Source organism: Colletotrichum graminicola, assembly GCF_000149035.1.
Source record: "Colletotrichum graminicola M1.001 genomic scaffold supercont1.40, whole genome shotgun sequence".
Lineage (NCBI taxonomy): Eukaryota > Fungi > Ascomycota > Sordariomycetes > Glomerellales > Glomerellaceae > Colletotrichum > Colletotrichum graminicola.
In genome coordinates, this window is record NW_007361044.1 from 244,781 (window position 1) to 256,472 (window position 11,692).

At 59.4% G+C, this 11,692-nt stretch overlaps 4 protein-coding genes across 4 annotated transcripts; 1 reads left to right on the forward strand and 3 right to left on the reverse strand.

Annotated features, from left to right (window-relative positions):
* Nucleotides 1–3,415: 3,415 nt before the first annotated feature.
* GLRG_08704 (transmembrane alpha-helix domain-containing protein) lies at nucleotides 3,416–4,630 on the forward strand (the record flags this gene model as incomplete). Its single annotated transcript, XM_008099254.1, has 1 exon — nucleotides 3,416–4,630. The coding sequence occupies one exon, from the start codon at nucleotides 3,416–3,418 to the stop codon at nucleotides 4,628–4,630; it is 1,215 nt and encodes a 404-aa protein (XP_008097445.1).
* Nucleotides 4,631–5,313: 683 nt separating this feature from the next.
* On the reverse strand, nucleotides 5,314–7,159 carry GLRG_08705 (carboxylesterase; the record flags this gene model as incomplete). Its single annotated transcript, XM_008099255.1, has 3 exons — nucleotides 5,314–6,411; nucleotides 6,473–6,747; nucleotides 6,805–7,159. The coding sequence occupies 3 exons, from the start codon at nucleotides 7,157–7,159 to the stop codon at nucleotides 5,314–5,316; spliced, it is 1,728 nt and encodes a 575-aa protein (XP_008097446.1).
* Nucleotides 7,160–7,780: 621 nt separating this feature from the next.
* Nucleotides 7,781–10,052, reverse strand: GLRG_08706 (uncharacterized protein; the record flags this gene model as incomplete). Its single annotated transcript, XM_008099256.1, has 2 exons — nucleotides 7,781–9,486; nucleotides 9,536–10,052. 2 exons carry the CDS (start codon nucleotides 10,050–10,052, stop codon nucleotides 7,781–7,783), a joined length of 2,223 nt encoding a protein of 740 aa, XP_008097447.1.
* Nucleotides 10,053–11,012: 960 nt separating this feature from the next.
* GLRG_08707 (DASH complex subunit Dad2) lies at nucleotides 11,013–11,560 on the reverse strand (the record flags this gene model as incomplete). The annotated part of the gene is made up of 3 exons (XM_008099257.1): nucleotides 11,013–11,176; nucleotides 11,233–11,292; nucleotides 11,347–11,560. 3 exons carry the CDS (start codon nucleotides 11,558–11,560, stop codon nucleotides 11,013–11,015), a joined length of 438 nt encoding a protein of 145 aa, XP_008097448.1.
* Nucleotides 11,561–11,692: the final 132 nt, after the last annotated feature.

Consider the following 11,692-nt stretch of genomic DNA (forward strand, 5'->3'; position numbering starts at 1 on the left):
CTTGCCTGCCGAGCAGTATGGGGATGGGCGGACAAAGGCATAATCCGGATTGAAGTGAATAAGCTTGCGCCAATTGCACGGGCGGAGAAAAGAGCGGCTGCTGGTCAGGCCGAGCAACCTCGACGACGGGCAGGCCGTCGAGGCAATCCATGTGCAACAAACACCACCCAGGGATGTCTGAAGACCCTACGACGGCCCTCGCTGGAGTTTCTAATGCCCATCAGTCGAGGCCAGGTAGGACACGCCTTCTTGTGCGTGGTCGAGCGAGTCAAAAGTTGCGCCAATCTGACCGGCGCAAGCGCGCACTTTGACGCCATGCCGCCGCCGTCTTGTGGCAGATTGATGGGAATCGAACGAGAGATTGGACGCGATCCACGCCGAAAGGGCAAAGGACATTCGTACAGGCCGAGGATCGGCAGCCCTGGATTCTTTTTTTAAAATTGGTTTGGGATACGAACCGCTCCACAAGCGCCTCCGGCGAACCCACTGCACGAGGCGGATTGCCAAGCTGAGAAGCTCGTTCGGTCACAGAAGAGAAGACGGGAGGGATGGTCGAAACAAAACACACGCATGAGGGATTGTTGGTGTAGTAGTAGTTGATGATGATGATGATGGTGTTGTTGTTGTTATTGTTGTTATTGATTGCTGGCGTGTACACCAAGACCCAAACGGCGTCGAAGGAAGCACGCATGGAGATTGAACGTCGCGAGCCAGGAGGACCTCGACGAAACGTTGGTGGCATTCTTAGCGAGGCGTTAGGCCGCAGTGGGCATCTCAATGCAGTTGACGAACGGGTGGTTCGACAATTTGTGGACATTTCTCGACCTCGAGTCTCGGCATTCATTGCGTAGAGCGGTCGCGGGCGCTGGCAGTCAGTCATCCTCTTTGGTTTCTTCCTTCTTTTTAATTCTTCCTCTTCTTTTCCCCCTAGACCCTGGCAAACGAGTGATGGGGGTGCCTCCTACAAGGGCAGGGAAGTGAGCCGGTCTGGAGCCGTCGACCGTCACTCTGGATACGAAGGCGGCGGACAGACCCGCCGGTGCCCCCAGCGCAGCGAGAGTACACAAGGGTAGTCGAGCCGTGATGCCGGTCGTCTGAAGAATCGTGGGAGGGAACGAGACGAGACTGGCATGGCCTGCTTTGAGCTGCTGCTTGCGCGTCTGTCCTGAGGGTCGCGTTTGAGGTGTACGAATACGTCCAGGTTTGGCCGACGAAGGTTGACAATGTGGACAGACTGGCGTCCGGAACGCACAGCAAATGTTAGATTGTCAGGGGAAAGACTCGACATGCAGCGCCCGGGCCTGTGGCTTTGCGCCCTCTGGCCCGTTTGAGCCGGAGACAAGAAGCAGCAGCAGGCATTCAATGCCAATGAAATGAGAGGAGCCCAGCATTCCCGAGTCCAGCGACGCGACTTTGGCCTGTTTATGTCTAGTGTCTGACCGACCCTGGGCCTTTTTTTTCCGGCTTTTGCTCATGGCCAGGGTTCCTCGGGAACTTTACTGTGCTGGCGAGCCAGAAGAGGCAGTGGGTGCAGCCATTCGCAATTTCAACGGGCATGTGCCGCAACAACTGCGAGATGACTGAGACACTGGATATGACAACCCATTCGCCTCGGGCCCTGCTTCGAGAGCTTCAAAGGGCCACCGGCGGACTTGAGCATCATCTAGTCATGGCATCGATGTAGTAGCCAGCCGGGCCTCTGGAGGTGGTGAGCTGTCAATTCTTCACCGAACGACTTACACTAGACGTAATAGTAAGTACCTAAGTAGGTACCTATGTAGAGGTACATGGTCGGACGTGCAGGTTGGCTGCAGGACGCCAGTACAGATACCAAAGGGGTCACTGCAGCTCAGCTCGACTTAACTCAGCTCAGCGCAGCGTGCCCTGCCACCGGAGCCATGGCCGCCTTACCTGCCTCCTGCTAAGCTGCTCACCACCACCACCACCACCACCACCACCACCACCCGGGCGGCCTGTCAAAAAGGGGGTTTGGATGTTCTTCTCTCAGCCAATCTACTGCACGTTTGGCTTTGCGCCTGCATCCGGCTTGCAACGAAAGGGAGAGAGAAAAAGAGAGTGTGTATGCATTTGTTGTGGGTGTGGGTGTGTGGGTGAGAGAGAAAAAGAGAGGGGATGAAAATAAGAAAGGCACTTCTCGGGGCCAACTGGGCTCAAGACGAGACAGGCACAGCGCATGAAGACGACATCGCCCGTGCTGGCCGTCCATTGAATGCGTAAAAAAGTAAAATCCGTGGTGGCATTAGGTACCCTATTGGGAACTTTGGGGACGGGCGGACGACTGGGCAGCTCCACATTCGATCTCACTTGCTCAAAACATACATATTCCCGTCCTCCTCTGCCGCTCCTTCGGAGCCTCCCTCCCCATCCTTCGCCCTCCCTTTCGCTGCCTTTCGTCAATATCCATCCTCCTTCCCAACCCCGGTTTCCCCGTCCGTCATCCCTCCTCCCACCCCGGTCCTTCCTTCCTTTCTCAGTTGCCAGCAGCATCATCGTCACTCGGCACCCTTCCACGAAATCGCGATTACCTCCTTCCATCCTTCTTCTCCTCTTTTCCCCTCTTCCCTTCTTTCTCGCCTGCTCCCTCCCCTCTCCCTCCTACAACCTACTCTAATCCTTTCTCTTTGTCTGTGTTCCTCCCGCCATCGCCAATCGAGTCCACTTGACTGCGGATCGACAAACCTCTCGCGACACCACCACCGCCGCCGCCGCCGCAAACTAGGCCTTTCCAACCGCTGACCCTAACGCCGACCCGCGAAATAGCCAGGAGAACGATAGTACCTGACTCAGCCACTCGGGCCAATTAATTACCTATCGACCCGTTCGTCTAGTCTAAGCACCTACGCAACGCACCACCCCCAACGCGACAAGCTGCTCTCACTTTTTCACAAAAAAAAAGAAACACCCCATCCTCAACGACCCGTAGCGCCTACGCAACCGCGACCCCAGGCCTCTTTCTCCAGGCCCCCTCCGACTTGTACCGCCGTGTGTTGTTTCTCTGTTCGACCGACCTTCTTGAATCGACAAATCGCTGCTTGCAGGCCCGTGCAGATCTGCGAGTTGCGTGAGCGAATCGCTCGTATTCGAGGTACGTTGTTCGACGCTGTGCTTCCCGAGTCGCCCCCTGTGTACACACTACGGCACCTATGCAGATCACTGCTTTACCTCCCAAGAAAACCTGCTGCGTCCTGCTGTGCTCGTTGCACACAAAACCACTGCCGTCACCTGTGTCGGCTCGTGCATGTTCAATTCGTCGTCCCATCTCCCGCCTCGTCGACCTTCCACCATCTTCTCTCCCACAAGCTCGGCGATGCAACCATTGCTACTCCTTTCAGTCGCTAACACGGCTCCCCCCTCCAGGCAGCATCTGCAACTCTCGCTGAGACAGGAAGACGCCATGTCCACCAACGTCACGTCTCCGGACACCGACCCGACGACGGGACCCGCCGCGACTCCTGGGACAACCGTTCCCGTCGAGAGCAGCGCCCCCCCGGCCACCAGTGCCCCCCCGCCCCAAACCACACCCCCAGCTCCCACGACTGCACCCGCCCCCACGACCCAAGCGCCGGCTCCGGCCACCTCTCAGGCTCCGGCCCCGCCAACCTCACAAGCACCTGCGCCGGCGACCTCGCAACCACCAAGTCCATCTCCGACCACTGAGACCCCAATCCCGCAGCCGCCTAGGACCACTCTTATCGTGTCAACCATCATCATTACGCCCACGGAGGCTGGCGGCAAGACGAGCACCGTCTTTACCGTCATCACACAGACCCAGGGCGTAACGCAAAACCCGACCACTGCCAGCTCGTCTGCATCTGCCACATCTTCCGGCGGCGCCATCAACTCGGGCGGAAGCTCCAAGAGCGGCCTCGGCAACGGCGGCACCATTGCTGTCGCCGTCGTCGTGCCCATCGCCGCCGTCGCCCTGCTCATCCTGGCCGGGCTCTACTTTTGGAGGAAGAGGAAGCAACGCAAGGATGCTGAGGAGGAGCGTCGCAAGGAGGTCGAGGACTACGCCTATAACCCCAATGCCGATCCCACCATCCCGCCCCTCGGCGATGGCGGCTCCTATGAGATGAAGGAGGACGCTGCCTCGTCCGGATACCGTGGCTGGGGCTCCACTACTCTTGCCGGATCGACCGGGCGCAAGGCGTCCACGACGATGTCCGGGGGCAACACAGGTGCGGCTTACTCGGACACCACCCCGCCGACTCGTGGAACTGACACCTATTCAGGGGAGCCCTTGATCAACGAAGGCTCGCACTCGCCCGATGGCGAGATCCTCGGCGCCATGGGCCCTTCGGCGGCCCTCAACCGCGGGGCCGGCGTCCAGCGCGGACCCTCCAACGCCTCGTCGTCGTACAGTGCCGGCAATCACTCGGACACATCTGACGGCATCGGTATGGCGTATGGCGGTGGAAACAGCAACGGTAACGGGTATTACGACCAGTACGCCAACAACCCGTACTCCGAAGGCCCCTACGACCAGCGGGCCACCGAACTCCCCGGCCAGCCGGTTATCCGCGATAACCCAGCCCGGCGCAACACCCGGATTGAGAACCCCTCCCACTACCCCCAACAGCAAAACGCCGGCATCTCGCAGAACTTTTAGGAGAACCTGGAGCCGCATCGCAAATGTTTTGTTATCTATCGGCCTGCTGGGGCTCTGTTCCAAAGATACCCTACCATCTCCACCAGGCCAACGGTCTCGAAGCCGAGGCCCCAACGCGGCGTTTACAGGCTTACGGGTTCATGTCATATGGTGGCACTTTTGCTACCTTGAGAACCACAATCTTTATTAATATCGCCCACTCCGCTGGCTCATTCGCAGTGCTCTGAAACGACGCACCGACAGCGTGGGGATTCCAATCCGGTTCACGCACATGATTTGTTCGCCATATACATACTACCAATTTTAGGGACCCATTACCGGCGGAAGCCGCCAAGGAGCATGCCGCTTCCATCTAATATGGTGTATATAAGGATAATGAAGGCGCACGGGTGATGTAATCTGATGCAGTCTGGGGACAAGCAATCATTCCTGCCTCGACGGCAGGAGGAGCTGCTGCATAAGAAAAGTTTGAGGATTTAGTATATCAATTAGGTGGTAAGGAAAGTAGGGACTTTACCGGGTCGACTCGACCTAGGAGCAAAGCTGTTCTAGACATGTTCGAATGAATATTCCTTTGTCAACTGCAAACCATACCGATGCTGGTGTGGACTACGCTGCCGTTTCGTTCCTCTTGTGCAGAACATTTCACCATGTGCATAGACTAGCAGCAATGGCCAGGCGTCTCAGCAACCCCCCGTACCCTCGCTCAGCGCGACCCTGTCCCACCAGAACCGGAACTGCCGGACCTCGAGCCCCGTCAGCGTCCGCACCCGCGCCACGGCGCCCTTCCGCCGCTCGCCTTTCCTCCCCATGAGCTCATCGTTGCCCTCGCCGAACACGAGGATCCTGCCGCGCATCTCGCACGGGTCCTCTGGGTCCGGGACCGAGTCGCCCGCGGCGTCGTCGCCAAAGGGACTGACGAACTGTGGCCAGGCGACGCCGCTGGCGTTGGGGAGGGCGTTGGGCCCTTCGGCGGTGGCCGCGAAGGACGACCAGTACCCGTGCATCGCGTCCGAGACGGCGAGCAGGCCGGGCGTCCTGTGCCCTGAGAGGACGTCGGTGTCGTGCGTCGCGGCGGGGACGTGGTCGCCGTGGTTCGCGGCGGCGAGGTCCGCGTGCGCGGCGTACTCGTACACCCACACAGGAGCGCCCTTGGCGGAGGCCAAGTGCGCCGAGTGGAGGAGCGGCGCGATGTAGCCGTAATGCCCGTAGGCCTGCGCCAGTCGCCGGAATTGGACGCCATGGGCCGGGGTGGGCGGGGGAGGGTAGGTCGACGCGGGCGGGTAGAGGGACTCGAGGAGCTCGAGGTCTTGCGGGGTGAGGGCGGGGATAAGGCCGGAGAAGAAGTTGGCCAGGGCTGTGGGCGAGGACGCGGCGGCGGGCACGAACATTGTCCCCTCGGAGGTATTGAAGCCTGTGATCAGGGGCGGCGGTTGAGGGAGCGAGGGGGATGCCCAGGCCTGGATGGGCGGCTGAGGGATGATGCTGTCTTGCTCGTCGTCAACGGAGGGCTGGAACGGCCACTGCACGGAGGCTGCGCCCTCGGCCCAGGTCGCCAGCGAGGCATCCAGGAGGGTCCGGAGGGGCAGGGCGCGTAGGGCGGGAAAGACCTGGTCGGGCGCGTCACCGGACACGCCGGCGTGGCTGAGGAACCGGGCGAACTGCGCTTCATGGCGGGGGTGCGTCGACGAAAGGACGGATCGGGCCGTAGGCGCCCCCGATTCGAGAACCGCACGATGAAAGAGGGCGCGGGAAGGCGGCGAGAGGAGGTGGTGGCCGAGCTGGCTGGTGTTAGTGTGCCTCCACGCACGCATGCACAGAGACGGGGGCAAGGGAACGGACCGAGTGCGCGCCTGCGCTGAAGCCCATGACCGTGACGTCCTGCTCGTCACCGCCGAACGCGGCGATGTTCCGCTGAACCCACTGCAGCAGAGCCCTCTGGTCCAGCAACCCGTTGTTCGCGATGCCCTCGCGCGCGGCGACGCCGCAGGGGAGGAAGCCCAGCGGTCCGAGCCGGTAGTTGAAGCTCACAGCGACGAGGTCGCGCTTTGAAAACGCAACAAAAGCCGCCAGGTTCCTGTCCCCGCCACGCCCAAAGTTGAAGGCGCCCCCGTGGACTGAAGGCACCCGTCAACGCATGGCCGGACCGCGGCGGAAGGGGGCAGGGGACTCACTGTAGACTAGCACGGGCACCTTCTTCCCCTTTTCCATGACGCCCTGGACCCCCTTGCTCTTGTCTGCCTCTGACGGGCGAAAGACGTTAGCATTAAGACACTGCTCGTCAGACGGAAGCGAGGGGTCAGCCGTCGGACACACCGGGCCGTAGTCCGAGGCGTCAAAGGTGTCCGCCGAGGCCTTGGGAGGTACCGCACGCCGAAGACGTTCGCATTTTGCGTACGGCACGCCTAGAAAGGCTTCCACGACGCGCGGAAACTCGGGCTCCGCGAGGGTCGTGCCGATGTACGTTCCCTGGTCCAGTCGCACCGTGGGCCGCTGGTTCAGGGTCGGGCTTAAGACGGGGGGACTCATTCTCTTAAGAAGCGCTAGAGGAGTGTCCGGGAGAGTGCAGGGTGCCAAGTCGTCTTGATTGAGCGACTGAGTGATGTCTTGAGAAATTTTGTAATTTCCGCCTGTTCGAGATACGGCTGTTACTGCGGATGCGAGGTGGATGTTAAAAATGAAGGGTCCATTCAAGCGGGTGTCGTTGACATGCTCCGCTAGCGGCCGAATACCCACCAGCCGTGCGGCCCCGCGCTTTCTCCGCGGCAAGGGCCGGAGCGCTCGGTATAGAACAAGGCGGATCCAATAGTCACCTGGGCATCTGGTTTCTACTGGAGGTTTCACCCGCAAGATATTTCATGCGCATCATGTTAACAGACAGGTTCTTTATTGGGTCTAGAAGCCTAAAACAACATCAAACAGCGGATACCCCAGCTGGATGCGTGGTGAGCCGAACAGCCCCAATAAAAACAATACAGACCAAATCCTGCGCACAGGGCGCACCTGTTCGCCGCCGTTTCCGCCAAATAATGAATACCCTCGCCCCTAAACTCCACGCAATCTCGATACAGGTGCTAGCTCTACGCGTTAGTCGAATAATTCACAAGGAAGACTGGCATATGCCCATAAACCACAGCGTCTGGCTATGTCTCACGCCGCCTGGCTGGCCGTGGCAGCCGTAGCGGCGAGCTGTTTACGTCTCTGCTTCTCGGCCCATTCCCGACCGGCTTGCCTGGAGCGTTCGGCGGCCTGCTCGCGAGCCATCTTGGCATTCCATTCACGTTCGCGACGCTCTCGCTCCTTTTCCTTGATGTAGCAATTGTCGCGTTGGAAGATCTCCTTGCCTATGTGCCTCTGGTGCTCCAGCTCTTCAGCCGACAGCGTGCTTCGCTTGCCACTCATGCAACTCGTCGACGTCGACGTAGCACGACTGGCCTGTTCCGTCATCGCCGTCAACGACATACCTCTGCCTCGGGCCTGAGGAGACCTCGTTGAGGAGGCCCTCGCAAGGGTGGGCGGGGTACCAACCATCGACCTGCGCTTGGATTGGCTTTCCTCGAATCGACCGTCGTCCACCTCGGACCCATTATTTTGACGGGCACGACTGGTCACGGTCTCTCGAGGAGATATAGCGGAACCGAGATTCGCCTTGATAGGGCGCGCCTTGAACTTGCGCCGCTTCCGCTCTTCTTCCTCCTGTGCCTTGAGACGAGCCTCCCGCTCCGCCCTCTTGCGTTGCGAGATCGCCTCGCCGGGAAGCTCAAAATTGGGCCGCGTCGGCATCTTCAATGACCTGCTTCGTTGCGGGGCCGGCGGCGCAGCCTTCGCAGCCTGTTGGGCAAGGCGGGCCTCGCGCTGCTCCTTGATCCGTCGAGCAACGGCTTCTCCCGGCAGCTCAAACGAGGGCTTCGTAGGGGCCTTTGTGGATTTGGCGGGTGGCTTGGGTGGCAGCAAGCTGGTTGGGCGGGCCACAGTGGATCTTCTGGTGGGCGATTTCCCTGGCGATGCCTTTGCTGCGTCGTTGTCTGTCGCCGAGACCGACTTCCTCTGCGCGGTGCGCGCTTGTGACACAGGCTTGGCTCCAGCGCCAGTTGACTGGGCTCGCTTCAGCGTCATGGTCGTTCGGTTCATGGCCGTGACAGCCGCAGTTGCGCCATCATCTGTTCTAGACCGGTTCCGGCCCAGCTTAGTGGGCGTTGCTAGCCGTGCGGCAATGTGTACGGCCTCTAACTCCTCCTCGAGCCTGTCAATAGCCTCGACGGAGTCTTCAATCCGAGAACGCGAGCTGGTGGAGGTAGACCGAGAGGGAGTGCGAGGAGCCCCATCTACCGACACACTGCCCTCGTCCGTAGAAACGGAAACCACTCTGTCCTTGCAGTTTTCGATCTGGTACAAAGACGGCTCCTGTGCATGCCTGTCCTCGGCGGCAGAGACGGCGAACCCCGAAGGCGCCGAGTTGTTCGTTGCTGCCTCCTCCCCGACACGAGTTTGCGAGGTCAAACGAACCGAGGGCTCCGCGAAGGCGGCCATGTCTTCCGTCTCTCCAGGGGGCTGAGTCGCGCCTTGATCTCCGTCTTCAGTCACAAAAGGTGTGGCTAGAATCTTGTAGGCATTAGCCGGTTTGCTCTGGCCGCAGACACCTTCAGGAATGCAATCGGCCTGCACCAAGACGTTGCAGCCAAAGTCCAGCGTCAAGCCGCCTCGTCCGCTGGGCGCGTTGTCGCGCTTGGCCCCGCCGTCCGGGTCCAGAACCGAAAGCACATAGTCATACTGACCTGCCTTGTGCCGTGCGATGGATGTCTCAATACCAGGTTTGATGCTAAGAACGTGGTGATCGAGGTCGGCTGCGTAGAGGACTAAATTGGTTAGCAGGATAGACACGGCGCGACGACCGGATGACCAAACCTTGGGTCAAGAAGTTGGGGTCGCCGGCTTCAAATGAGTCCGGCGCCTGGCCAAAGAGGGCAGGTTGAAAAATGCTTGTTTCAGCCGACAACGGGACACCCTCGTCTTGTTTGTGCCTTTGAGGCAGCCCGTTAGGGAATGGTCCTTGCGTGAATTCGGTCACGGCCGAGTCTGGAGTCGAGTGCTGAGCTCCTTCCTTGACGTTTCCGAGGTTGCCAACGATCTTGGTATCAGTGGTCAATCGGTTCAAACGGCAACCCACGGGGGCCAGCAGTGACCTGTCGACGCGGTCCTTTTTAGGACTATATATGTGAAGCTCCTTGAGCTTGGTGGTTAGGGAATCGATGAAGTTTGGCGTGTTCTCGCCACTGTTAGTGTCACGATCTCGGAGAAGAGCAAAATGGTTGTAGCTGGGCGCATCGCCGCCAACAGCTTTGTGGCTCGGACCAGATATAGTCGTGTTCTCGAAGGTACCAAGCCCGTGGGCCGCTACCTTGGATCGAGAGAGGCGCCCCATTGTGCTCGTCAATCTCCGAATCCGAACTGAACTCAAGACAGGGGACTGCCAACCCCAGACAGGTTGCAAGACAAGGGGTCGTAATGGGGGGGGGATTCGGTGGACCGTCTCGAATTGGAGGGCAATTTCGCCTGGGAACAGCCAGGGTATGGTAATATGGCGGGGTTATTGGCTGGAACACTATGCAGTATTGGGGGCTGTTCAAGACAGTATCGAGGAGGGCTGGAACAGGACTCCTAAGAAAACAAACCAAAAAAAGCTTCGCAACGATGGTGGGCAAAAATGCTCGATGCGAGTGATGGAAGCGGGATGGCAGCACTAACAAACGGCGCGACGTGGCGGACTGCTTTTCAAGCTTGTCAAAGGCGATGACTACGGCGGAAATTGGCTTCAATTCGGTCTTTCCCCTCGCGGGATCTACATGTCAGTTCCCGCCAACAACCAGCAGGGCAAGGCCACAGACCAATGCTAGCTTGCGGGCACGGGCGCTCATGGCAGGCTCGATCAGTTTCGAGGCCCTGGCGAGGAGGAGCCATGATTCACGAGCTGACTGTTGCACGCCCGTCTCACCGTAGCAACGACGCGATGACCACGTGACGCGTCCGACTCGGTCGCGTCTTTCCGTGCGGACCCCGCACCCAATTGTTGACTTTGGTGGAGCATTCCTGCCCAATCGCCATCCCAAGAGTGCCGGAGCAGTTATCCGTACGATGCCTGCCTACTTAGGTATTCGCGGCATGCCGCACTGGCGGGTGCTGCCCGTGGGTTCCATTCAGCTCCCAGCCTGCTCTAGCTGCTGACCCAAGGATTCACCTTTGCACCTGTAATCCGCAAGGGCTGATGGCGCGTTTCGGTAGAAAGTGCAGGTGTTAGACAATACGACGCAGCCGTACGTGCCCCGTCCGTAGTGATGTAAGACATGTTGCTTTTCGGTCGCATGCTGTCTTCCAAACCCATCCATCACGGAGTAGCCATGCTGTTGTCTGCGGATTCGGCCATGGTTTCGGTCTGCGCCTGCAGTGTTGGGGCATGCTCCGTCGGAATGCGAACCAGCGTCTGAGGGAGAGATAGGCTGGCGCCTTCCGGTTCCAACGGTTCTTCTCCTTGCGGCTTGGCGAGCTGGGCTGAGATGCAGTGTTAGTCTAGGACACGTTCTTCTTCGCAAGTAACCGCAACATACCGGAAGCCATGTTGATGGCACGCAGCACATTATGCCAATTGCCAACGACCATGGCAATTGCTAGGATCCGTCAGCCCTGCCTCTGGTCGGGAGCCGGGAATTGGCCGTCCTCACCTTCTGTTCCGTCCGAAAGAGTCGCTAGTTTCTGCTCCAGAGCCTCCATTTGGCCTGCAACGGCAGCGCTGAGGTCGCGAAGCTCCCTCAGGTGCTCCAGCTCAGCCTTCTTCTCGGCGATACGCGCAACCAGCATGGGCGACGGGCCCGCTGAAGCATTATGCGACCCCGCCCCGGGGAGCCGAGTTGAAAGGGATCGTGTTGGGAACGACATTCTTGCTTTTAAGTAAGACTTCGTTTGCGTTATGAAAGGGGTCGTTGTACACAGGACACTGGTTGGTTGAGAATGTTGAGGGCCGTGGTGGGGTGGTGGCAGCTGGGTGCGATGCACAAGTCAGAGAAACCA